This window comes from Papio anubis, chromosome 17, assembly GCF_008728515.1.
Source record: "Papio anubis isolate 15944 chromosome 17, Panubis1.0, whole genome shotgun sequence".
NCBI classification, from domain to species: Eukaryota; Metazoa; Chordata; class Mammalia; order Primates; family Cercopithecidae; genus Papio; species Papio anubis.
In genome coordinates, this window is record NC_044992.1 from 15,019,689 (window position 1) to 15,046,582 (window position 26,894).

The 26,894-nt window shown below is 41.3% G+C and overlaps 1 protein-coding gene across 1 annotated transcript; it reads right to left on the reverse strand.

The window, feature by feature from the left end:
* Positions 1 to 206: 206 nt before the first annotated feature.
* TVP23B (trans-golgi network vesicle protein 23 homolog B) lies at positions 207 to 26,299 on the reverse strand. The gene is given in 7 exon segments (NM_001281856.1): positions 207 to 1,321; positions 4,226 to 4,354; positions 8,795 to 8,926; positions 10,080 to 10,169; positions 16,594 to 16,738; positions 18,197 to 18,279; positions 26,254 to 26,299. Coding segments are annotated over 7 exon segments (618 nt in total). The 5' UTR covers positions 26,266 to 26,299; the 3' UTR covers positions 207 to 1,294.
* Between the last annotated feature and the right edge of the window lie 595 nt (positions 26,300 to 26,894).

A 26,894-nucleotide genomic window follows, 5' to 3' on the forward strand; every position in this document is an offset into this window, starting at 1 on the left:
AATATATCGTGTTTTATATCCTACAGATATTCCTGTAATCTGTTTTCCTTAGGAAAGTCACTCAATAACCGGAAGTTCTGTTAAATCGTCTAAAGTATTACATATTTGTCATGAGGATTAAATGAGATTACACATGTCAAATGCCTTGTAAACAGTAGAATTTTATACAAATATAAAGTTTTGCACCTTCAAAGCTATCACTCCAATAAGACACTTATTCAATTAAACAAATAATCTTAAAAACTATTTTAACAATGTACAAATATATTCACAACATAATCTGCTGATTAAGACTTCAACAAAGTTTATAATACCTACAACAGAATTTACAAATGCCTACAATAGTTTGTAGATTGGTTTACAGTTACACAGAATGCTTTAAGAAATACCATTAATACAAATGCATAATTTACAATATCCCCATTATAGCAAGAAAAAAAAATAGATTCAGAAAATAAAATGTCTTTTAGGCATTTATTATGCCAAGTATGTAAATGATTATTCTCATTATGACATGAGAATAATGCTCTTTTAGTGGTAAAAGATCTATTAGCTCAAGGTCCACTGAAGAGCTTTCAATCTAGCTATCCTTTCTGTAAAATAAATAGAACAGCAGCAATCTCTGGGTATTCCTTAAACAAACGATGATGATTCCACTTATATTAACTGGGCCTTAAGTAAATGACTTCTTACAAATAAAAATAAGATTTTAGAAAGTAGTTAATACCACTGGCCCTAATTGTTTTCACTTGCTTGTATATGTCTAAGAAATTTCCCCATGAAGTACATATTAAAAACTAACAATAATTTCTAACTTATACATAAGCCAAAGTGCTCACTCTTACCATGGAAGCAAAATTTACTCCTGAAAATCATCTACAGAAATAATATGTAAACACATAGAGCTTTCAGACAGACTAAGAACATCCTCCCATGTTTTATGGATCAAAATGCAAAGGTCTCCATTACCTATGTAAATGAACACTTTCATTAACTTGAGATATACTGATACTACATGGCTGTGTGCATACCTATGGAACATGTGCATACCTACACCACAGAATAAATCTTGACAATGTTTCTAGTGCCAACATATACTTTCTAGCCCCAAATGCTGGAAAGAAATAAAAACTTAACATGAAAACTATTTTTCCTTTTTATAAATAAAGTTTTTAAGTGGAAAAACAAAGCCAACACTCCTCGTTGCAACATGGACTAAGCTCTAAAAGGTTCAGAGTCAAGAATCTCTTCAGTTGTTCCCCCAATGTAACAAAGCACATTAAGTTTTGTCTATTCAGGAAGTCTGATCATCTCCAGTGTTCTGCAAAAGACAAAAAAAAAAAACAACTCCGTAATATCAAAGTTATTTCACTTCACACACCATGGACTTCAAGGCCTATGCCTAGGAAAACATTCTGTATTTCTAAGCAGAGCATTACCTTACATACAATGGCCCAATCACATTAAAAAGTAGACATGCCAGGACAGGAGCGGTGGCTCACGCCCTGTAATACCACCACTTTGGGAGGCTGAGGTGGGCGGATCACAAGGTCAGGAGATAGAGACTATCCTGGCTCTAACACGGTGAAACCCCGTCTCTACTAAAAATACAAAAAATTAGCTGGGCATGGTGGCGGGTGCCTGCAGTCCCAGCTACTCGGGAGGCTGAGGCAGGAGAATGGCGTGAGCTCAGGAGGCAGAGCTTGCAGTGGGCCAAGATCACGCCACTGCTCTCCAGCCTGGGTAGAAAGAGCGAGATTCCGTCTCCATAAAAAAAAAGTAGACACGCGCTACTGAAGTAAACCCATGGATACCATCATCCACCCAGCTGTCCGGTTTGTCCCATTTGAGCAGATGCCAGTACCATGTAAGACACTAACCCTATCCATGTTATGCCAGGTTTAAGGTTTAATTTCACCTGTATTCCATGTCCCTCTCCAGACCTTCAGAAACACTGAAAATTCTAAGGATAAAAACCTAGTAAGTACATACATGAAAGTTACCCTAAGGTGGACCACAGTAAAGGTATACTGGGACCATGCAAATATCCTGCAGAATGAGATGATCACGTCCCTACGTGAATATTCACTTTCTCTACTTTTCATCTTCTGGAAGAGAAACTGTACAGTAGCATAAAAAGAACAATAAATTTTGAGTACGAAGGGCTGGGTTTAAGATCTAGCTTTGTACCACTTATTAGCTGTATAATCTTAAGTAAATAATTTAATTTCTCAGGGCTTTAGTTATCTAAAATGTAATCCCTGGATCAGCACCCTCAGTACCACCCAGAAACTTGGGAGAAATGCAAATTATGAGACCCTACCCCTTGATCTACTGAATAAGGAGTCTGGAGGTGGAACTCAGCAATCTTGTGCCCTCTAGGTGATTCTCATGTATGTTCGAGTTTGAGAATCCCTGTCCTATATAACATCACTTGCCCAACCTACTGTACTAACCAAATGCAAGGTATTACCCATATAAAGACCTTGTCACTTTTTTTTTTTTTTTTTGAGATGGAGTTTCGCTCTTGTTGGAATAAGAGCGAACTCCCAGGCTGGAGTGCAATGGCGCGATCGCAGCTCACCACAACCTCCGCCTCCCGTGTTCAAGAGATTCTCCTGCCTCAGCCTCCCTAGTAGTTGGGATTACAGGCATGTGCCACCACACCTGGCTAATTTTATATTTTTAGTAGAGATGGGGTTTCTCCATATTGATCAGGCTGGTCTCGAACTCCCGACCTCAGGTGATCTGCCCGCCCCGGCCTCCCAAAGTGCTGGGATTATAGGCATGAGCCACCGCACCCGGCTGACCTTGTCACTTTTCCCAAGAGATTTAACCAATAATTATTTACCTACGACGACTACTCATCCTCCTGAAAACCCTGATGTTGGGGTATTATAGTAAAATCCTTATGTTCTAGGGGGAAAAAAACATCTGAGTACAAATGTTATGGTCCTATTGTGATTCAACTGTTCTCCCTAAAACCATACAACATACAGGCTGGGCGCGGTGGCTCACACCTGTAATCCCAGCACTTTGGGAGGCCGAGGCGGGCAGATCACGAGGTCAGGAGATCGAGACCATCCTGGCAACACAGTGAAACCCCATCTCTACTAAAAATACAAAAAAATTAGCCGGGTATGGTGGCTGGTGCCTGTAGTCCTAGCTACTGGGGAGGCTGAGGCAGGAGAATGAGGCGGGGCTTGCAGTGAGCCAAGATCGTGCCACTACATTCCAGGCTGGGTGACAGAGCAAGACTCTGTCTCAAAAAAACCATACAACATACATTCTTCAAGGATATTCACTTAAAGCTCCCATAATTAATGAAAAACAACTGAACTTAAAAGTAATTTTTAAAAAATAAGCTATTGGCCGGGCGCGGTGGCTCAAGCCTGTAATCCCAGCACTTTGGGAGGCCGAGACGGGCGGATCACGAGGTCAGGAGATCCAGACCATCCTGGCTAACACGGTGAAACCCCGTCTCTACTAAAAAAAAAAATACAAAAAACTAGCCGGGCGAGGTGGTGGGCACCTGTAGTCCCAGCTACTCGGGAGGCTGAGGCAGGAGAATGGCGTAAACCCAGGAGGCGGAGCTTGCAGTGAGCTGAGATCCGGCCACTGCACTCCAGCCTGGGCCACAGAGCGAGACTCCGTCTCAAAAGAGAGTAAATAAATAAATAAAAAATAAAAAAATAAAAAATAAGTTATTATCAATGATAGTTTATCCTTCCTGGCTTTAAAATAATTTTAGGATACTGATAATACACTTCCAGAATGTCTTGAACACCCCCAAAGAGCAATTAAAACATCTTTATCTTTATATTTAAATAACTAAATGCCTTTTAAAAACTTCTGTTCAGGAGCATTTCATAAAAATTAAACTATGGGCCAGGTGCGGTGGTTCACGCCTGTAATCCCAGCACTTTGGGAGGCCGAGGCGGGAGGATCACGAAGTCAGGAGATCAAGACCATCCTGGCTAACAAGGCGAAACCCCGTCTCCAGTAAAAATACAAAAAAATTAGCCGGGCGTGGTGGCGGGCACCTGTGGTCCCAGCTACTCGGGAGACTGAGGCAGGAGAATGGTGTGAACCCAGGAGGCAGAGCTTGCAGTGAGCCAAGACTGCGCCACTGCACTTCAGCCTGGGCGACAGAGCAAGACTCCGTCTAAAAAAAAAGATTAGAAATAATTGCATCAGTTACTGATCACATCCAGAAAACACTTACTTGTCGTAAGAACTGCTTTCCAAAATATGAAGTAGCCATGCTGGTTAAATTCTTTCTGCTGCCCACCTTACACCTGATGTAACCATACAGGTTGGCACCTTGTAGCACCACACCCATGATAACCACCGCCTGGGACAAGGGAAAAAATAATCAGTGGTTACTGGCCTGAAATTGACCTTTCTCTGTGCCATAAATGAGACAAGGCAGATTGTCATGAGAAAGAGAGGGAAGAGGAAGCTCTGCAAAGCCATGATTGTGCCAGTGAGACTTTTCCAGAGACAGCTGCCAGAATAGACCCAACTGATAGTCGCTCTGCACAAGGCATGAGTCATTCACCCAGCAGGTATTTACTGAACACAACCGCTCTATGTGCCAGGCACATGCTGCTGGGCATGCAGTGAAGGGGGAGCTTTCTTGCTCTCTGTTTCCCACTGGTCTGTGAGTAAAGTTAGGAAAAGTAAATGAGACTCAGGAAAGGCTCAAATGTTAATTATTCCTGTAAGAATTACAAAAGAACAGTCAAGAGGTAGATCAAGTCCAATAAACTGAGAGCAGGCAGGGGTGAATCTCTGCTCTATGTGACAAGTGGCTTCTAGTAGAGGGGATGCAATGCCCTAAGGGAGCAATCAACAGATGCCTGCCTTAACTGAGAAGGGAGACCACTCCAAGGGGAACTGTACTTTTGCAGAGCTGTTTGTTCCTTTGAGTTTCTTTTTCTCACCTATGGTGATCCCACTAGGATCAATGAGAAGTGAGAAAAAGAAACTCAAAACCCATTCTTTAAAAATTTCTAATTAATCTCAATTAGAAAAATTAAAAGACAATGTGAGGAATTCCCATGGTTAAAGATTCTAATACAGTGATCAGCAAAGTTCTTCTGTAAAGGGCCAAATCATAAATATTTTAGATCATACGGTCTCTGTTGCAATTACTCAACTCTAATGTTCTAATCCAAAGGCAGCCATAGATGATATATAAATGCACAAGGCTGTTTTTCAATAAAAACTTACAAAAACAGGTGTCGGGCTGAATGTGGTCTGCAGGCCATAGTTTGCCAACCCTTGTTCTGGAATAAACAGCTCATCGACCATTCTACTCTTTTACATCTGTGACAAGCAAAGGAGCTCAATGAAATGTCTTTTTCCAATCTAGATTTATTCTCCTTACCCTTAACAAGATGTATGGCTGATTTTAATGTTTAATTAATAGATTTAAATGTTTGATTAATGAACAGGTTCACATTCCTAGTAAAAGACGAGGAGGTGGTACTTTCTGTTCTAAACTTATGTTTCATGGAATTAAACGTGTTAGTGTAATAAGAAGTTGCTAGTTACCTACATAAACATAAAACTGTGTCTTTATTTGAATAAATGTCCTTTTAACTTCCCATGCTTCTCAAATAGTGGCGCTGCTGGGTATATGTATATATCAACATGCCAGGGTACACCTGAATTCACAGACCAATCACAGGTCCTGCTAAGGCATCAATTTACTCAATGGCAACAAATGTTAAAATCTGTAATTTAAACTTCTGGTTTAAGATGGTGCAGTAAAGTCAGGCATGAAGATCTTCCTCCCCTTAAGGTATAAACAGCAAACAGCGTTTTTAAAAACGCAAATAAACTAATACCAACAAACATAAAAAAGGGCTGGTGGCCGAAGAGCCAGCCTGAAGCAGCTCTACACAGCTCCACACTCTCCAAAGAAGCTCTAAGGAAGATTTCACTAATAATTGCCATCCCCAGCAACTTACAGAAAAGCAAAAGACCCAAGAAAAAAAATGCAGAAATAGCCATGACAACAGAAACTCCTCCCAACTAACAATGGCCCAAAAAGGCAGGAAAATCCCTGCAGCTGGCCATAGTGGTGCCACCAGGTGGGAAGAAGGCAGGAGAGGAAGCACAGAAGCATCAATAATCATGAGAGCTGATCATCTTAAGAGAAGTGAGAAGGTGGGAGACTCATGGAGAGCCTGGGTGAAGCCCCTTCCTGTCCTGTGGTCTTAACCCATTTATTTTTATTATTTTTAATTAATTATTTCTTTTGAGATGGAGTCTCGCTCTGTCGCCCAGAATGGAGTGCAGTGGCACGATCTCTCCCTGCAAACTCCGCCTCCTAGGTTCACACCATTCTCCTGCCTCAGCCTCCCGAGTAGCCGGGACTACAGGCGCCTGCCACCATGCTAATTTTTTGTATTTTTAGTAGAGACAGGGTTTCACTATGTCAGCCAGGATGGTCTCAATCTCCTGACCTAGTGATCTGCCCGCCTCGGCCCTCCCAAAGTGCTGGGATTACAGGCATGAGCCACTATACCCAGCAGTCTTAACCCATTTATGCTGTAGGTTGCAATTTTGTAAATTTCTGCATGAGTGAAAAATCAGACCTTGGTGATGACCTTGAGCAGTAGGATATAAATAACTCCTACATGCTTAGCGTTCCAATAATGGAACACTAGGCATAAGTAGGTTAACACAGGATCAAACTGGCTTTCACATAACCTCTCCCTGTTTTGTTTTAAGGAAGTAGAAACACTGCTAGAAAAAGACTGGGCTGACTCTCCTGGATGGATGCTAAAACTCCAAGGTCTCATAAACAATCCAAAGCAGAAGGGAAAAACCAGAGAGTGCACAGCCAACCAGGAGACAAGAGCTCCACTAAGGAAGAGAACGCAAAACCAGGCAGCCCAGCCAAGACAGCCAGAGCCTGGCGAGGTCTCCACCTCGCACCTCACACCTGTGCCTTAATGCCACCAAACCCAGCACCGCAATTCCAGCTCAGAGCAGCAGCCACATGCCTCAGACATCAGGGGAAGGTGGTCAAGGAAGATTCACCCTCACTAAACCAGCAGAAAGAGAAGGGCTGGACAGGGCTGTCACTGTAAGGATAAGCAAAATGGATAAGGACAAAGGGAAGTGCATTTATGCAAAACTATAGCAAAAAAAGAAAAAAGAAGCACAGTATACAGAAGATAGGCGAAGAATCTACTCAGAAAGAAAAAAAAAAACCATTAAAATAAAAGCATTCCTGGGAATATTTCACCCTATAGAAAAATCTAAAGATAAGAACTCAAAAAGCATGAGGATGAGATAACAGGAGATGAAAACGGAGCTGACAAAGCTAAGGAAATACAGAGAGAAGCCTTAGCTGAGCACCTAAAATAGTTACTGTTCTCTCCTCTGCCCTCTCTACCCCATTACTTTGTATCATTAAGTAACATACCCTACTGTATTTTTTACTGTCTGTCTACCTTCCACTAGAACACAAGCTCTACTGGAACAGTCATCTTGTTTACCTGTCCCCTAACTTATCCCCCTGTGTCCCCAGGCCGCTCTGACATAACAGTGAACTCTTAAAATTGCTGAATAAATAAGGAAATGAATAATTACAGCAACAAGAAAATAGTAGATGAGAACAAATAAAAATGATCCAACATAGACATAACTAATACTTCAAAATTAAAGGTCAAAACATAGAACATAAATAAATGCAAAGATTTAACAAAAAAAAAATTTTCCTGATTCCAAGTAAAACTTTAGTCTGCCTGTCTCAGAAAGGCACACAGGCTCCAGAAAATTGATATGGAAAGATAAATACAGATACATCCGGGTTACACGAACTAAAAAAACAAAACATAACCTTATGAGGAGAGATTACAAAGGTTTATAAGTAAGCCTGGCCTCAGACTTCTCCAAAATATTCAATATAAGAAAATGATGGAATAGCATCTTCCAAACGGAAACAAACTGTGACCCAAGAATATTAATCCAGCCAGGTCATCATTCAAGAATGGTCAATAGGCTCATATGTTTAAACATGAGTCAAAAGAAAATGTAACCAACCAATAAGTAAAAGGAGAAGCTGCAGTAAGACTGGTGATAGGCGATTTTTTTAAAAAACAGATCAAAGACTGAACACCCACTAAGAAATATGTTTTCAAAAGATGACTATTATAATACTTGGTAACACAAAAATAACATTGGAACAAACAAGAAAGAAAGGAGGAGACTCATAGGAAGGAATATGAGTGTTTATTTTCTTCCCTTTCTAAACAGAGTCTATTAAGTCAATAAACAGGTTTAAAGTACATTAATTAATGTTACAAAGAAAACCACTAGAAGGACTAAAATAAGACCACAATAAGCAAAACTCTAGAGGTAGGAGCAGAGAGAAGTTAAAGAAACCATATAAGTGTAAACTTTCCCATTTTCCAGAGCAGGAAATCTACAAATATTGAATAAATTTCCTAATTCATGAAAGAGGGTAATAATATAAAGTAATTAAAGGTAACTACTAGAAGAACTGAAAAAGATAGTAAGTTTCCAAATCCAAAGAAGTATGAATGTATGAGCACACACAAAGAAAAAAAGAACCTGTATCACAAAACAGAACTAAAAAAAATACTACAAATTAGGAGGAAAAACATAATTAAGGTCAAAATATACCTGATATCAGTAAATATTGTGTGAAAAAATGTCACACATCCCTAATGATAAGGACTCGGTTGTTGCTTCCTATGATTACCATCAGACATCTTAATGGATTATTTGAAAGTTCTACATTGATACTCACCAACCATTTTACTCTGAAGGAGAAGAGTGCACTAAAGGCAAATATCACCCACAGCACTGGACAGGCAATAAGTCCCAACCAAAAGATTCTTGATTCAGCCTCTGACACAGTTTTATTCTCTTGAGAGGACTCCTATAAAAGAACATAAATTCAATTATCATGTTGTGAGATTTATCAATAAAAAGTTCAACATGTTTAATAAAAAACATATTACTCACAAGTTCAAATATTAATACAGACAGCCCGAGTCCTAAGTCAGAAGCCAAAAAAAACATGACTTCCACTCTTGTAATTTTAGGAACTGATCTATATTAACTCAAGAATTTTGCATTTTGCATTTTCAGGACAGGATGGATGGTTTACCACAACACATGACAGTAAAGAGTGGTCTCTGATAGGCTTCTATTCAATTCTTCTTGCACTTGTACTACTTATTCATAAGGAAGCTCTAAATGATACCTTTCTGACTAAGGATCAAGGAAATCACAGTTATAATCATTCTGGAGACTAAAAGGTCAAATTAGCATCCAGAGGGGGGGAAAAAATGGAATTAAGGGATTCAAGACAATTATCAAAATGTCTTAGCAATACTCAGGAATTTACAAGGGTGGTAAGTTGTGTCCAAGGTAGATTCCATAATATAAATGAATAAAGGCTCATTGAACACAGTGCCACTTTCTTAAAATAACTTGTCAATACCCTTGATGTACTGTCGCCAAGAATTTGGTCCTCTGTTTCCAAAACTTATTTCCATGAGGAAAGTGAATATTCACTATAGTGTAGCAGGCTAACCCAAAACAGACCGGGACCCCCAGGGCTCCTGAAGGCAGAAGTTTGAAGAATAGAGTGCTCTGATCAGCTTTTCTATCCAGTTGCACTCCTCCTCCTCCTTTTTCCTGCCCAGAAAGGAAAGACGACCACAGGAGCAAAGACAGAACAAGATGTTGAAAGCAGTTATCTGCTGGGCATAGAGGGATTCATGGAGATACTAACGAAGGCAACACAGAGGTATTTTATCAGCAGTCCCTGACAGGCAGCTTAGCACACTGTATAAACGCTGACCCAGTGTCTTTCCTCAAAGGATTCTGTTCTGTGTATTGCTTGTTTCTGGTCTGAACTAGACAGAAAAATGCATTAAATTCTAGAAGGCCATCTCCTTTAGTACTGACATGCCAAGTGATTTGCTAAGTGTTTTCAATTCTGAATACTTCATCTTCTAATATTTAAATATAATCTACAAATCATTTAGCTGATAACACTATTTCAAATAAAAAAGGCACTTTACCTTTCTAGATTCAAATACCCAGTGGCTCTTTCCATCTTCATCAATGTGATTCCACCAACGTAGGCCAACCATTAGTCTACCTGTGACATTCTGGTGAAGATTAATGTAAACAGGCACATTTTAAAAGCATTATTTAAAGATCTATCATCAGCTCATATCTTAGTGTAACATTTCACAAACAAAAACCTTCAGCTTTACCTTCATAATATCCAGTTAGCAAAGACTACTATATAACAGGCCTGGCTAAATGATTAAGTAAAATGATAATGGCAGTACTAGTAAAGGTAGAGGTAACAGAGCAAGCCACAAGTCTACCCATAAACATTACCCCTTCTCTTTTCCCTCATGAACAATTTGTTCTTTCTCCCGTTCCCTAATTTTCCCTAAACTCCTTGCTATTTGGTTACTGTGACCTACCTTACATCCTGACTACAGCTACATATATTTTACAACTACATATCCCCAAAAATGGTTATACACACTAGCCTTCAGTCAGTCTCTCAAGTGTACCAAGCTCTTTTCCTACTTACTAAGTTAACAAACTCCTTTGATAGGTTTCCTAATGTTTATTTACTCAACAGATATTTACTGAGCATCTACTATGTGCTGGTAATACAACAGTGACTAACAGATACCATCTCTTTTCTCAGAGAAAGAGGTGAAGAGGAAGCAGACAACCAATGTACAAATGTACCATTATCAACTGAGGTAAAGTCCTGCAAGGGAAAAGTGTGGGATGATTGAAGAGTATAACAGCGAAATTTGATCTAGTCTGGGTATCAGAAAATGACTCTCTGAGGAATCAACATTTGGAATGAAATTTAAAGAGTAAGTAAGAGTCAACAGTACCGGGGATGTTTAATTAATGATGTCCACTAACAGATTCAGTGGTTCTGTGAACTTCGATGGGTAAAAAAAATGTTATCTTCATTTCCATTAACCTCTGGCTGAAATTTAACATATCTTTAAATTATGAATGTAGACAACAAACTACGAATGTAGGTAAAATTAAAAACACCCTGACGAAACAGAAATCACAGACATTTTTTTATTTTGTACTATACCTGCTACAGTTATCTCAAAATATTGTAGGTTTTTTTTGTTTTGTTTTGTTTTTTGTTTTTGAGATGGAGTTTTGCTCTTGTTGCCCAGGCTGGAGTGCAATAGGGCGATCTCAGCTCACTGCAACCTCTGCCTCCCAGGTTCAAGTGATTCTCCTGCCTCAGCCTCCCAAGTAGCAGGGATTACAGGCATGCGCCCCACGCCCAGCTAATTTTGTATTTTTAGTAGAGACGGGGTTTCTCCATGTTGGTCAGGCTGGTCTTGAACTCCTAATCTCAGGTGATTCACCGGCCTCAGCCTCCCAAAGTGCTGGGAATACAGGAGTGAGCCACCGCACCCAGCCTCAAAATACTGTTTAGGCTCACCACTGCTTTGAAAGTAGTTAGCATATCTTTAAATTATTAATGGAGACAACAAACTACAAATACAGATAAAATTAAAAACACCCTGACACAATAGAAACCACAGACATTTTTCATTTCATACTATACTTGCTGCAGTTATCTCAAAATATTTTTTATGCTCACTACTGCTGTGAAAGTAGTTATTAGACCTGCCACTAGATCTTACCATTAATAAATTTATAAAGTATCGTAGTCCTCCCTTATCTGCAGGGTATACAATCCAAGACCCCCAGAAGATGCCTGAAATTGTGGATAATATCGAACCCTATATATGCTATATTTTTTCCTATACATACATACCTATGATAATGTTTAATTTATAAGTAAGGCACAGTAAGAGATTAACAAGAAGAAATAAAAATAGAACAATTATAACAACATAATCTAATAAAATTTATGTGAATGTGGTTCTCCTCATGCAATATCTTACTGTTTAGTATAGTGTACTACAGTAACTGAAACCACAGAAAGTGAAACCTCAGATAATGGGGGGACTACTACACATATCACTCAATCAAAAATTTACTTTTTTAATATTTTTAAATTATATTTCAATATAAGTGACTTCCTTTGTAATCTTATGTACCTTATATATGTGAAAACATTATCATGAGTCTATGAAAGGGGCCCATGGCATAAAAAGATTAGGAATCCCTGTCTTAAGGTGATGTGGGAGCAAGAAGAGCATTCCAGATAGAGTAGTAGGCACTGACGCCCTAATGAATAAAGTATAATCTATGGATTTATGGGACTTGGTCATTAATAGCATATGGAGTAGGAAGGAGGCAACTGATACATTTCTGGTTTACTCAAGTAAAAACAGTAGTGATTCCAGAGCCCGTGAAAGGGAACACTTAAAGAAGAAGAGTTTTTGGGGAGTGGAAGACGACAAGTAGTATTTTACACATGTTAAGATATGAGATGCCTGGCCAGTCATGGTGGCTCACTTGGGTTCAAGACCAGCCTGGCTAACATAGCGAAACCCTGTCTCTACTAAAAATACAAAAATTAGCCAGGCATGGTGGCACATGCCTGTAGTCTCAGCTACCAAGGAGGCTGAGTCAGGAGAATCGCCTGAACCCGGGAGGCAGAGGTTGCAGTGAGCCGAGATCGCACCACTGCATTCCAGCTTGGGCAACAAAGCGAGATTTCACCTCAAAAAAAAAGATCTGAGATGCCTTCAAGACAGCCACATAAAAATGTGAAGAAGACACATGGAGAGGCCTTGAGTTGTGAAGACAAACCTGAATGGAGATACAGATCTGGGAGGCAACACAGCTTACAGATCAGCAATCAAAACCAGAAGCACAGATGGCACTCCTTAGGAAAGGAATACAGAAGAAAAGGAAGAGTCTTATGAAACCAAAATTCCTATGGGAGAGATGTTAAGTGGGAAAAAAAAAGAGCTGGCAAGGGAGATCTAAACCAGAGGTATTTTCAAAGAATGCTCTCAGAATACTTTCAAACTCTTCCATGTTCCCATTTTCCAACTCTTTCCTGCTTTTATCTTTATTAGCTTATTTTCCTAATTTCTCAGGCCTATTGCTTATTTTTGAAACTTCTGGATTCAAGTAGTCCATTATTTTCCCTCTTTCTATTATTTTCACTCTGAATTCAGTTTTTGACATATTCAGAAAGCTTGACGGTAAATGATCACCATTAAGGTATAAATAACCTATATTTACAGTTTTTTGCTTCCTTTTAAACCCAATTACATAGCAGTTGGTTTTTTAAAAAGAATTCCAATTTTGAAAACCACTTTCTATTAATTTCTAGTTCTGTTTCATTGGACTAGAAAATGTAGGTGCCCTGGGCAATTTTATTTCGATTTTCTTCACAGTGATATTTAGTCAATCTTTGTAAATGCTTCACAGGCACTTTACAAGAAAGTATTCTGCCATACAAAGTCCCAAAAACTGCTATTAAATTGATGTTGCTAATTATTTGATTCAGATCCTTCAGACCTTAGTTATTTTTGGCACTTTGGTTTGTTAAAGATTGTAGTTTGTTAGACTTATCATAATGCTTTTCTATCTTCTAATATTTCTAATTTTTTTAATACATAGTTTGATATAATTTTACTCTGATCTTCACTGTGATTCATAAAATGACATCTTTTTGTTCCTCTTTGTGCTTTCTTATTCTGATTCATATCTCATCTGATAATCATACAATGTCAAGTTTCTTTTTGTTTGAGTTGATCTGATGTTATCTTTGCCTTCTTTTATTTTTTCTAATGTCATTAATTTGGTTAGATCTTTTGTTTGCACTTTGATTTCTGACCCAATCTTAATATTCTTGTCTTTAAATGGGTATATTAATCAAATTACATTTACTATTATAATGAATTTGCTATTACTTACATCACCTTATACACGTGCTTTCTGATTTAAGCTTCCTTGACACTTGCTTTGTCTTCCTTCTTTTGCTCTATGAACTGTTTTACTTGTTCCATCTTCTCTAATGTTTCAGAAGATACATGACTTGTTTTAAATTTTACTAATAGTTGTCATTAAATTTTTAAAACCATTATTTAACCTTTTTTACTCAATTTGTCAGAGTGAATAAAATAAAAACCAATATAAGCTTTAGCATTTAAACATACCTTTAAATTATTTTCTGTTCTCTACCTCTTCTTTATCTTCATTAACATCACCTAGAGCAAGCCTATCCAACCCTCTGCCCACAGGCCTCATGCTGCGCAGGACAGCTTTGAATGTGCCCCAAGAGAAATTCATAAACTTTTTCTTTTTTTTGAGACAGAGTCTCACTCTGTCGCCCAGGCTCGCGATCTCAGCTCACTGCAAGATCTGCCTACCACGTTCACGCCATTCTCCTGCCTCAGCCTCCAGGTTAGCTGGAACTACAGGCGCCCGCCACCATGCCCGGCTAATTTTTTTTTTTGTATTTTTAGTAGAGGCGGGGTTTCACCATGTTAGAATGGTCTCGATCTCCTGACCTCGTGATCCGCCCGCCTTGGCCTCCCAAAGTGTTGGGATTACAGACAAGAGCCACCACCTGGCGGAGAAAATCGTAAACTTTCTTAAAACATTATGAGATTTTTTTGTGTGTGATTTTGTTTTTTAAGCTCATCAGCTAATGTTAGTGTATTTTATGTGTAGCCCAAGACAATTCTTTCTTCCACTGTGGCCCAGGGAAACCAAAAGATTGGACACCTAGGGGTTTAGATAAAGATTGCTTTTTTGTTTTTTTAGCAAGTACATTGAGATTTATAACAATTATGACACATCTCTATTTTAACTGTTTCAGAACCCTGCTTATCCGAAGTCCACTTAATAACTTCCCCATTCTTGACTTCTTAATTTTGCTTCATATCTCCATTGTTTGGCTATCTACAATTTTGCCAAGGATAAAAGGGTGCCATTTTTTAAGCCCTTGTTTAAAAACAAAAAAACAAAAACAAACAAAACAAAACCTTATCAGAAAATAAACTATTTTGATCACATTTTTTAAAACTCTAAACCCAGAAAAATTTTAAGAGTTTGGAAATTACCAGGAAGATCTGACTGGAAAGCATATTCTATTTGGCTGAATAGAAATTTTATGAACAACAAAAAGAAACGCATATCAAAACTGTGAGTAGGTATGTACTAAATACTTTAGAGCATAAAGTAACAGAAGAAATTCAAATAAATGCAAGCCAAAGAAGAGTGGACAAAAGAAAAACCTAAAGAAAACAGACCTTTGAAATCTTCCTTCTCGGCATTATGTGGCCTATGGAAACTGGCCATCACCAAGCCAACCACTTCTGATAGCTATAAGAATTAAAAGATGGCCAGGCGCAGTGTTTCACGCCTGTAATCCCAGCACTTTGGGAGGCCGAGGCGGGCAGATCCACTGAGGTCAGAAGTTCGAGACCAGCCTGACCAACATGGAGAAACCCAGTCTCTATTAAAAATACAAAAAAATTAGCCAGGCATGGTGGTGCATGCCTGTAATCCCAGCTACTCGGGAGGCTGAGGCAAGAGAATCACTTGAACCCAGGAGGCAAAGGTTGCTGTGAGTGAACCAAGATCATGCCATTGCAGCCTGGGCAATAAGAGTGAAACTCCATCTCAAAAAAAATAAAACAAGAATTAAAAGATCTAAAAATGGATACATTGGTGGGTGTGAATAGGATTGTAACATCTTACTGGTCTTTGAAACAGTATATGTCTCTGAAACTCCAAAATTAGCCTTTGATTTTTTTTCTCCACTATTTTACTATGAATATTTTCAAACATACAGAGTTAAATTTTACAGCGAATACCCAAATATCATCTAGAGTCCATATTTAATATTTTATTATGCTTACTTGATTACCTATTTATCCATGTACCTATCTATCCATCCATCCATCTCTCTAATCATTGTTCTTGAGTTTAAAACCATTTCTTACACTCCTTTCTATCCCCTACAGCAGGGTGTCTCAACCTTGGCACAACTGACATTTTGGGTAATTCTTTGTTGCAGGGGGGCTGTCCTGTGTGTTAGGCAGCATATCTGCCCTCTATCCACTAGATGTCAATAGCACACTCCTCCCATCTCCAATATTTGGACACTGACAAATATTCAGTGGGTGGCAAGCTTGTCTCTGGTTGAGAAACACTGCCCTAAAGCATCTATAGGAGCTTCTGCAAAAGGTAGGTATTTTTTAAGTATTTGTGGACAACCTACACTGGGGCCTTATCTAGAAATTATATACAGCACACCTACAGGTAAGCCTGAAACAAAACCCATGGTATGGATTAGAAGCAACATTGTAGGGTCTATGATTGCTAGTCACATTTGTTTATTTGACTTTGAAGCTGACGTAGGTTAGAATATGGCACAGAAAAATCAGCAGCACAGTAACCTCCATGTCTCATCTTGTATTGTCAAAGGGAAAAAATGAAAAAAAAATCTACATGCAATTTGATATAGCTAGCACTTTAACACAGACAAGGTTTGAAGTAACAAAAGATTAATACTAATGCAAAATGCTCTCATTATTTTATACATCATTTTCATATTAAATATAATTTTCAAATAAAAACAATCAAAATTACCTTCACTGCCCAAAAGTCACACGACAACAACAAGATAATTGTCACCATACAGGTAATAAAGCTGCTGCTGAGCAACTCACAGAGAAGATAGACGACGATTGCACTGACTCGAAAGAATAAGTGGAAAAATGATGCTACTGGATGTCTGAAAACCAAAACACAATATGCAATTACATTTTACTACAGGTACTAGCAAATGTAGAGAAAAAATGTTTTAGCCTTGGTGTAACTGTGAAGAGTTTTGTCAAAATAAGAGATGACTTTAGGAGGAAGCAAACGTCCTACCTCTCTTTTTCTTAAGTCTCACTATTTGACTAGGCCCTGTTGTCACAGAAAATACACTATGCACAGATGACTTTAACACTTCATTGAATATAAACTTTCACAAAATATATAATAAAGAACTTTACCTCGCTTGGAGAAATAAGGAAACTATATCTTAGAATCTGAATCATATTTTCAAACCATGCCAAAAGAATTCCTTAGCCCTCAGAAATCACTTCAGAAATTAAGACAAAGTTATCAGGTAGGTTGTTTCTTGTTTTGTTTCTTTCTTTTCTTTTTTTTTTTTTTTTTTTGAGATGGAGTCTCGCTCGGTCGCCCAGGATGGAGTGTGGTGGCACGATCTCGGCTCACTGCAAACTCTGCCTCCCAGGTTCACACCATTCTCCTGCCTTAGCCTCCTGAGTAGCTGGGACTACAGGCGCCCACCACAACGCCCAGCTAATTTTTTGTATTTTTTTTTTTTAGTGTAGAGGGGGTTTCACCGTGTTAGTCAGGATAGTCTCAAAGTTCTGACCTCGTGATTCACCCGCCTCGGCCTCCCAAAGTGCTGGGATTACAGGCGTGAGCCACTGCACCCAGCCTGTTTCTTGTTTTTTAACACCTTTTGTGAGATATAATTCACATATCATACAATTTACTTACTTAAGGTAAACAATCTAATGGTTTGTAGTACATTCACAGAGTTGTACAACCATCACTCCAATCAATTTTACAACTTTTCATTACCCCAGACAGAATCTTTGTACCCACTGGCAGTCATTCCCCATTTACCTTCAAACCCCTCAGTATCTAGCAACAGCTAATCTATCTTCTGTCTCTACAGATTTGCCTATTCTGGACTTTTCATACAAATGAAATCACACAATATGTGGTCTTTTGTGACTAGCATGAAAGATGAAAGAAAAGTGAAAAACAGCATTTTAGCAGGGTTCAGGTAGAATTTGCTTTCAGTAAGTGAATTTCTTTAGAGAGAATTAAATTTAGAATAGAAATGTCATGTGATTTTGAAATGTGCACAATAAATCAAAATGTAATGTATCTATAGAAACTCTATGAAGAAATGGTACATTCTTGGAAAACAGCACAGAATTAAAACACAGGTGTTCAAATAATTGGATTTGCTAATTTTAAAACTCAGTATTAAGTAAAATTCCATATGCCAATTATTCGCAAGAAAATCTGAAATGTCATCTTGGTCTTACACTAAATACTGCATGTTGTCAAACCAGCAACAGGCAGTATTCACAAGCACAGCGAAACGACATACATACAGAACAGCACTGGACACTAACACAGCTCACGCAACTTCTCCTCCTACCTGATTCTGGATTTTCTTGGTCTATTAGTCGTCTCCTCTTCTGCATCAAACAGGGAAACATCTTCAGTGTCATCATTACTATCCTAGTAGGAAAAATAAATGGTCAAGAAGCAAAAGGATATTCAGTGTTTACACGGTCACTGCATGCAAAACTGCATACTCATCAAAATAGAAGATAAAATAATGTGGTTACAGCATCAGGAATTCAAAACCTAGGAAAAGGACACATGCAGATCCTCCATCCCATCCTTCTCAAATCATCTGGCAAAAACCCCAGGTAATAATCCAAGTCTCAGCTGCTCCATTCCTGCCCCTAGGCTGCACTTTCTGAGAAAACTCTGGGGTGCAGATGATGCTACTACAAACTTAACACCTGTCCTCACCTGTTCTCTCCCAAGTCACAGAGCAAGCTGAGGCTACTGGGGATAATCTCAAGGTTTCTGGCTCCTTCACAAAATCATCTGACTGCATCCTTAGTTCCATGATCCCTTCTCACAACTCCTCCTCTTCTTATCCAAGGCTAAACCAATTATTTGTGCTCAGAATAACTTCTTTTCATGCCTCCTCGGGGACTTGTTTCATCATTTTCCCCTTTATTTACATTTTCTTCTACCTTCAAGTCTATCTATTGGATCTTTCTTTTTTGTTGTTGTTGTTGAAATGGAGTTTTGCTCATCACCCAGGCTGGAGTGCAATGGCATGATCTTGGCTCACTGCAACCTCCGCCTCCTGGGTTGAAACGATTCTCCAGACTCAGCCTCCCAAGTTGCTAGGATTACAGGTGAGTGCCATCACGCCCAGCTAATTTTTGTATTTTTAGTTAAGACGGGATTTCGCGATGTTGGCCAGGCTGGTCTTGAACTCCTGAACTCAGGTGATCTGCCCGCCTCAGCCTCCCAAAGTGCTGGGATTACAGGCATGAGCCACCGAGCCCGGCCTCTACTGAATCTTTCTAATCAGCATATGCATATAAACTTCTTCAAGGCCACTTATTAGGCAAAAAAGATTTTAAGAACCCTGATCTTGAATCTCCCCTTCAATCCTCTACCTTCCCAAAGCATTGCTTCCTTTTACAACCTTAGCCCTTTTTTTTTTTTTTTTTTTTTGTTGAGATGGAGTCTTGCTCTGTCACTCAGGCTGGAGTGCAGTGGCACGGCCTTATTGCAACCTCCGCCTCCTCGGTTCAAGCGAGTCTCCTGCCTCACCTTCCAAGTAGCTGGGACTACAGGCGTGTGCCACCAAGCCCGGCTAATTTTTTGCATGTTTTTAGTGGAGACAGGGTTTCACTGTGTTAGCCAGGATGGTCTCGATTTCATGACCCTGTGATCCACCCGCCTTGGCCTCCCAAAGTCCTGGGATTACAGGCGTGAGCCACCACGTCCGGCCTCATAACCTTAGGCTTCTAAGAGTGGTTCACACCTCAATTCACTGCAATTCCCCTCAAGGACAACGAACCTGCTCCTGTTCCTCTCCTAGTGCCACTCAACAGCCTCCCTGCCTTTATCCCTCTCTATTCCAGCCTCTCCTCTACATTACCCAGAGCAATCCTCCCAATATGGAAATCATACCATGTCACTCTACTGTTCAAATTTTCAATGGCATCCCTACAAGTATAGGATAAAATTTAACTCCTTCACATAAAGCATAGAAGATCACGGAATCTAATGCCCCATACTTGCTTCTGACACTGTCTTCATTGAGCACTGCTGAGCACTGAAGCAATACTGTTAACTACATGGTCTCTAAGAAACACTGCAATCTCTCTCCCATCTCCTGCCTTTCACATGTTGTCTCAGAAAACTCTTCCCTTCCCCATGCCCTGCTCACCACCAGGCAAATACCAAATCATCCTTCAAGTTTTTTAGCTCAAATACTGAAATAGCTGAAAACCTGCCTCTGAAAACCCCATGTTCCTACAGCACTTGGACAAATCTCCATTTGAACAATTATCTCGGAGTATTCTTATTGCAAGTCTACCCACTCCTACCTCCATATATAAACTGCTGGAAGACCTGGAGGACAAGGACAGTCTTGCTCTGTCGCCCAGGCTGGAGTACAGTGGTATGGTCTCGGCTCACTGCAACCTCCACCTCCTGGGTTCAAGTGATTCTAGTGCCTCAGCCTCCTCAGTAGTTGGGATTACAGGAGTGCATCTCAGCTAATTAGCCTGGCTAATTTTTGTATTTTTAGTAGAAACAGAGTCTCACCATGATAGCCAGGCTGGTTTCAAACTCCTGACCTCAAGCGATCCGCCCACCTCACCCTCCCAAAGTGCTGGGATTATAGGTGTGAGCCACCATGCCCAACCAGGACTGTCTTTGCATTGTAATAAATCCTGGTGTCTAGCAGAGCATTCAGCCAAGTGATACAATATTTGTTGAAGGCATTAGTAAATAAGCAAAGGAGACTATAATATACAGCTGACTGTGATCAGGGCTGAGAAATCTAAGTACAAATGGGAGCTGGGGAAGGAAGCAAATCATTCCTACTACAGGGCACTGGAGAAGTTTTCTGGAGGTGAGTTTAGCAGCTGGGCCCTGATAGTCCGCATAGGCCTCCCTAGACTAGGTATATTTTGAAAGGCACAGGTGGGAATACAGGAAGTTTGTCTAAGAAATGGCCAAGTAGCCCATGCAGTAAGTGACGGATGAGAGAAGCGCCTATTGAGCTAAGGCTGAAAAAGTAAAATGGATTCAGATCTATGAGACTAGTGGTTCTCAACCTTCGCTACAATTAGAATGCTCTTTTTATTTAAAAAAAAAAAAAGCTGATAATTGGGTCCAGCCCTCAGTGGTTCAGATATAATTGCTTTGAGGTGTGATCACAATGTAGAGCCAAGATTGAGATCCACCGTATGATGTTATGAATAAAAAGCTGAGGCCTTCTGCTCTTGATCCCAACAGTCTAATCGCCATCCAGCGGCCAGGGAGACTTTTTCACATCAAATCGTATCACTCCCCTACTGAAACCCCTCATCACTATGACTGAAAAACAGACTCCCTATCATGATCTATCATGATCTGGTACCTGCCAATCTCTAAGACCTTATCTCAGGCCACTCACCCTTCATGAACTGTGGCAGGCTGAATACCTCCTCACCCCTGCCAAAGATGTTTAGGTTCTAATCCCTGGAACCTGTGAATATGTGAATTTACTTGGCAAAAAGAGTTTCACAGATGGGATTAAGTTAAGGATCTTGAGGTCAAGAGATTACCCTGGATTACCTAGGCTGGCCAGATGATGTGATCACAATGATCCTTACAAGAGAAACAAATGAGGGTCAGTCAGAGAAGGTGATGAAACAAGCAAAGTAGAGATAGATCAGAGACAGAGATTCGAATATGCTGTGCTGATGGCATTAAGATGCGGAAGGGATCCCAGGTGTTTAGAAGCTGAAACAGGCAAGGAAACTCATTCTCCAGAACCCCTACCCACACCTTGATGTTTAACCCCTGGAGCCTCATTCTGGACCTCTGACCACCAGAACTTTACAACAGTACATAGGAATTTGCTGCTGCAGTAGCAATAGGAAATTTATACAGTACCTAAGCTCCTGCCAGACTGGCTTTTTTTTTTTTCTTTTTGAGACAGGGTCTGGCTCTCGCCCAGGCTGGAGTGCAGTGGAGCAATCAGGGGTCACTACTGCAGGCTCTACATCCCAGCCTCCTGAGTACTGCAAGCCACCATACCTAATATTTTAATTTCTTGCAGAAATGGGGTCTCGCTGTGTTGCCCAGGCTAGTCTCAAACTCCTGGGCTCTGGGCTCAAGCAATTCTCCTGCCTTGGCCTCCCACAGTTCTAGGATTAGAGGCATGAGCCACCATGTGCAGGCTGGCCTTCTTTTCAGTGCCTTAAACATGCCAAACTTAGGCCCCATCAGGTTCTTTTGCACTTATGGTTCATACCACCTAGAACACTTCTCTTACCCTGCTCTTTGAAAGACTGATTTTGGCCGGGCGCGGTGGCTCAAGCCTGTAATCCCAGCACTTTGGGAGGCCGAGACGGGTGGATCACAAGGTCAGGAGATCGAGACCATCCTGGCTAACACGGTGAAACCCGTCTCTACTAAAAAATACAAAAAAAACTAGCCGGGCGAGGTGGTGGGCGCCTGTAGTCCCAGCTACTCGGGAGGCTGAGGCAGGAGAATGGCGTGGACCCGGGAGGCGGAGCTTGCAGTGAGCTGAGATCCGGCCACTGCACTCCAGCCTGGGACACAGAGCGAGACTCCGTCTCAAAAAAAAAAAAAAAGAAAGACTGATTTCTTCTCATTTATTCAGTAAATACTGAGTGCCTACCAAGTGCCAGGTACTGCTGTAAGCGGTACAGATTAAAAAAAAAAAAAAAAAAAAGACAAATAGCTTTGCACTCCTGGAGTTACATTTACTAATGTACATTTACTAAGATGGGGAAGACACAAAAGATTTCAGGGCAAAATCAGCAGTTTGATTTTGGACATTTTAAGATGCTACTATTTTTAAAACCAAAAAGCATTGAGAGGGAGATCCACTGGAGTGTTCTAACTGTAAGACTGCATGTTCTGACTCACCTGTTAAATAGAGAATTCTGGCTACTGTAGTAAAAATCTGGAGGGGGAGGGGAGAGGAAGGAGGGACAAAGGCACGAAGCTAGGAGACTGGTTAGAAAACTACTTCAATCATGAGGCCAAGAAGTAATGGCTTGGTCTAGGGTGGATGCAGTGGAGGTGATGAAAAATAGATCCCAAATACATTTTAAGGTAGAGCTGACAGGATTTGCTGATGGGTTGACTGGGGAGGTGGAGGAAGGGTAAATAAAAGGAATCAAGGAAGATTCCAAAGTTTTTGTCCTGAACAACTAAAAAGATAAAGATGGCTAAGACAGATTCTTGGCATTCCAATAATTAGAGATCACAAAGATAAGAAGGAATAGGCAGTGGGGACTGAAAAAGAAGTACCAAGGAACATGAGGTGAGCCAGGAGGGGGTAGTGTCCTGGAAACCAAACGAAGTGCCTCCAGGAGGAGGATCCATCATCTGTGTCAAACGCTGCTCACAAGTAAGATGAAAACCAAAAAGTGACCACTGTATTTTTTCTTCTTCTTCTTCTCTTTTTGAGACGGAGTCTCCCTCTGTCGCCAGGCTGGAGTGCAGTGGCATGATCTTGGCTCACTGCAACCTCTGCCTCCCAGGTTCAAGCAATTCTCCTGCCTCAGCCTCCCGAGTAGCTGAGCCTACAGGCAACGGCCACCGCGCCCAGCTAATTTTTGTATTTTTAGTAGAGACAGGGTTTCACCATGTTGGCCAGGATGGTCTCAATCTCTTGACCTCATGATCCGCCCACCCCGGCCTCCCAAAGTGCTGGGATTACAGGCATGAGCCACCGCGGCCAGCCACTGTATTTTTAACAGGTCATCGGGGACCTCAGTTCCAGTATGGTTGGGAGAGGAGAAGAAAGGCTGGAACAATTAAAAGACAAGTATATATGATACAAGTCTTTAAAGGAAAAAGAATGGGGTGACAAGTCAAAGAGCATATGGTGTCAAGTTTTCATTTTTTAAGGTAAGAGAAATTAAAACATGTTTATATGTTGATGTGAACAAACATTTAAAAGGATTAAAAAACTGACGACGCAAGAAAGAGAATTACTGGAACAATGCCTTCCAGTAGGCAAGAGGAGATGGAAACCAGGACACAGTAGACAGGAAGACCTAAGAATGGAGCACGGACAGTCCAATTATCATACAAGAACATGAGACCATGAGTAAACAGGCAAATAAATAGGCAGCTAGTGTGAAAATTGTCTTCCAATGGCTTCCATTTTCAGTGAAACAAGAAGTAACATTACCAGCTGAGAGAGGATAAGAGAAGAAATGTTGAAGATTTGAGTTTTAATAGTTGCCTAAGGTGAGAGGGTGAAGGGGCTATAGAAATGGAGAATGACCGCCTGGCAGCACTAAGGGCTCGACTGAGGTTCGCGTCACAAACTTACCAAGTGGGAACAGTCGGCTGGGCCTTGCTCTCGCCTGTAATCCCAGCAGTTTGGAAGGCCAAGGCAGGTGGATCACCTGAGGTCAGGAGTTCAAGACCAGCCTGGTTAACATGGTGGAACCCCATCTCTACTAAAAATACAAAAATTAGCCGGGCATGGTGGTGGGCCCCTGTAATCCCAGCTACTCTGGAGGGTGAGACAGAAGAATTGCTTGAAGCCGGGAGGCGGAGGTTGCAGTGAGCCGAGATCGCGCCATTGCACTCCAGCCTGGGCAATGAGAGTGAAACTCCGTCTCATAAATGAATAAATAAATACATACATAAATGGTGGGAAGTTGGCATGGTTGTGTTTCTCCAGCCTCATCCGGCCTGGGTGCCAGGTTCGGATGTCAGAAACATGTGAACCTGAACAACTCCATCTTCAATAGCAGCTGGGTAAAATGAGGCTGAAACCTACTGGGCTGCATTCCCAGACAGGGCATTCTAAGTCAAAGGATGAGATATGAGGTTGGCACAAAATACAGGCCATAAAGACCTTGCTGAAAAAACAGGTTGCAATAAAGAAGCCAGCCAAAACCCACCAAGACCAAGACAGCCACAAGAGTGACCACTGGTCGTCCTCACTACTACACTCCCATCAGCGCCATGCCAGTTTACAAATGCCACGGCAACATCAGGAAGTTACTATGTTCTAAAAAGGGGAGGAATGAATAATCCACCCCTTGTTAACCATATCACTAAGAAATAACCATAAAAATGGGCCACCAGCAGCCCTCCAGGCTGCTCTATGGAGTAGCCATTCCTTTACTTTCTTAATAAACTTGCTTTCACTTTGCCACTTTGCACTGCAGACTCACCCTGAATTCCTTCTTGCCTGATCCAAGAACGTTTCTGGGACAGAGGAAGTCTCCCTCTGTCGCTAAGCTGGAATGCAGTGGAGGCTGACTGCAACCTCCGTCTCCCCAGTTCAAGCGATTCTCCTGACTCAGCCTCCGAGTAGCTGGGACTACAGGCATGCACCACCACGCCCAACTAATTTTTGTATTTTTAGTACAGACAAGGTTTCACCAAGTTGGCCAGGATGGTCTCAATCTCTTGACCTCATGATCCACCCACCTCGTCCTCCCAAAGTGCTGGGATTACAAGCGTGAGTCACCGCGCCCAGCCAAGGACCCTCTTTTGGGGTCTGAATCAGGACGCCTTTCCTGTAACATAGCTGAATTTAACCATTATTAGATTTTCTCCACTCAAGGCATCTCCTCATAAGCAGTCTTTTCTGACCACAAATCTTCGTTGTCATATCCTCAGACACTTGCTATTTCATCACCCTGCCTTTGCAATTATCTGAAAATATCATTGGTTATATAATTTATCGTGTCTCCCCACCCCACTCCCATCTCCTAGAACCCACTTCTCTAACCCGAAAATAAGGGGCAAAAAACTTGTCTGTACTGGTCACAGCCCTATCCCTGGGCCTACAACCATGTCTGAGTCATAGTAATCCCTCAATAAATTATGTGTGAGCCGAAACAAAAAAACACGTAAGACAATCTAAGTGACTATAAATACTAGTTTTTTTCTAAAAAGAAGAGATTATTAAATTAATCTTACTAGTCTCCGGTTGCCAACATGTGCACTACAATTTAAGAGCACAAAAGAGAGAATCACCAACATTAGTTTGGGAACAGCAACTTGAAAGCGAGGCTCTGGCTGTGTCGCCGATTCCTACAAGATCGCATCGCAGCTCTGGGGGTCAGGGATCTAAGAGGCCCGCAGGCCGCTACTCCGCACCTCCACCCCCGCACTAAGGGCTGAGGAAAGAGAGACCCCCGCTCGGGCTGGTCAACAACGGGCGTCTCCACAGCCGCAAGCAGTACCTGGCTCGGCGCCGCACCAGTCACGCCTCCTCCAGAGGCCTCAGAACCCCCAGCTACCCTCCTCAGACAACTACCCACAGTCCTCCACTCCCGGCCGCCCCGCTCCTCCTCGAGTTCGAGTAGTGGGCACAGGGAAGGCAGACTCCAGTCCCCAGGAAGCTGCAGAGCCCATCCCACGAGCCGCCATCCTCCCTGCGCGCCCTCAGCGCCTCACCTGCTGCAACATGGCGGCCCTACGCCAGCCCTACTTCCGGGAGCCACGTCAGCGCAGCAGCGTACGGGTCCGGGTCGGAACTGACGCGACTCGTCACCAAAGGCCAGGAGGGACCACTGTAGGAGCCTCAGTCCGGCTTCACTTCCGCTTTGAGGGAGCAACGCCGGAGGAGTAACTCCGGGGGCGGAGCGAGCGGGGGCGGAGCTGCTGTGTGGGGCGGGGCGAGAAGCGCGGACACGGCGGAGGCGGAGCCTGGAGCAGGAGCGAAAACCGGCTGGGAAAGGCATTGGGACCACAGTGGACTCTTAAATGGAAAGCTTCACGGTCTGTTTTGAGGAAATGTTTGCTGTCCATCCAGTGCAAATTCTGAAGTCATTCCCGCCAGCGTCGCTGCCCGGAATGCAGGAGGTCGGGGTTTTATTCTATAATTTAATTTTCTTTGAATATTTTACAAAGACGTACTCCTGTACAGTATTACTTTTGTACTTTAAATTGTAGAAACAACTTTTTAAAATATGTGCTTGCGAAGAAGTAAAACGTTAAGAAAAACAAGGCAGGAGGACTCTAGAGTAAGTAATGGACTGCATTATTATGGGAGGTATAACCTTAGACGCCAGGAAACTAAGGAATAGGAGTTGAGA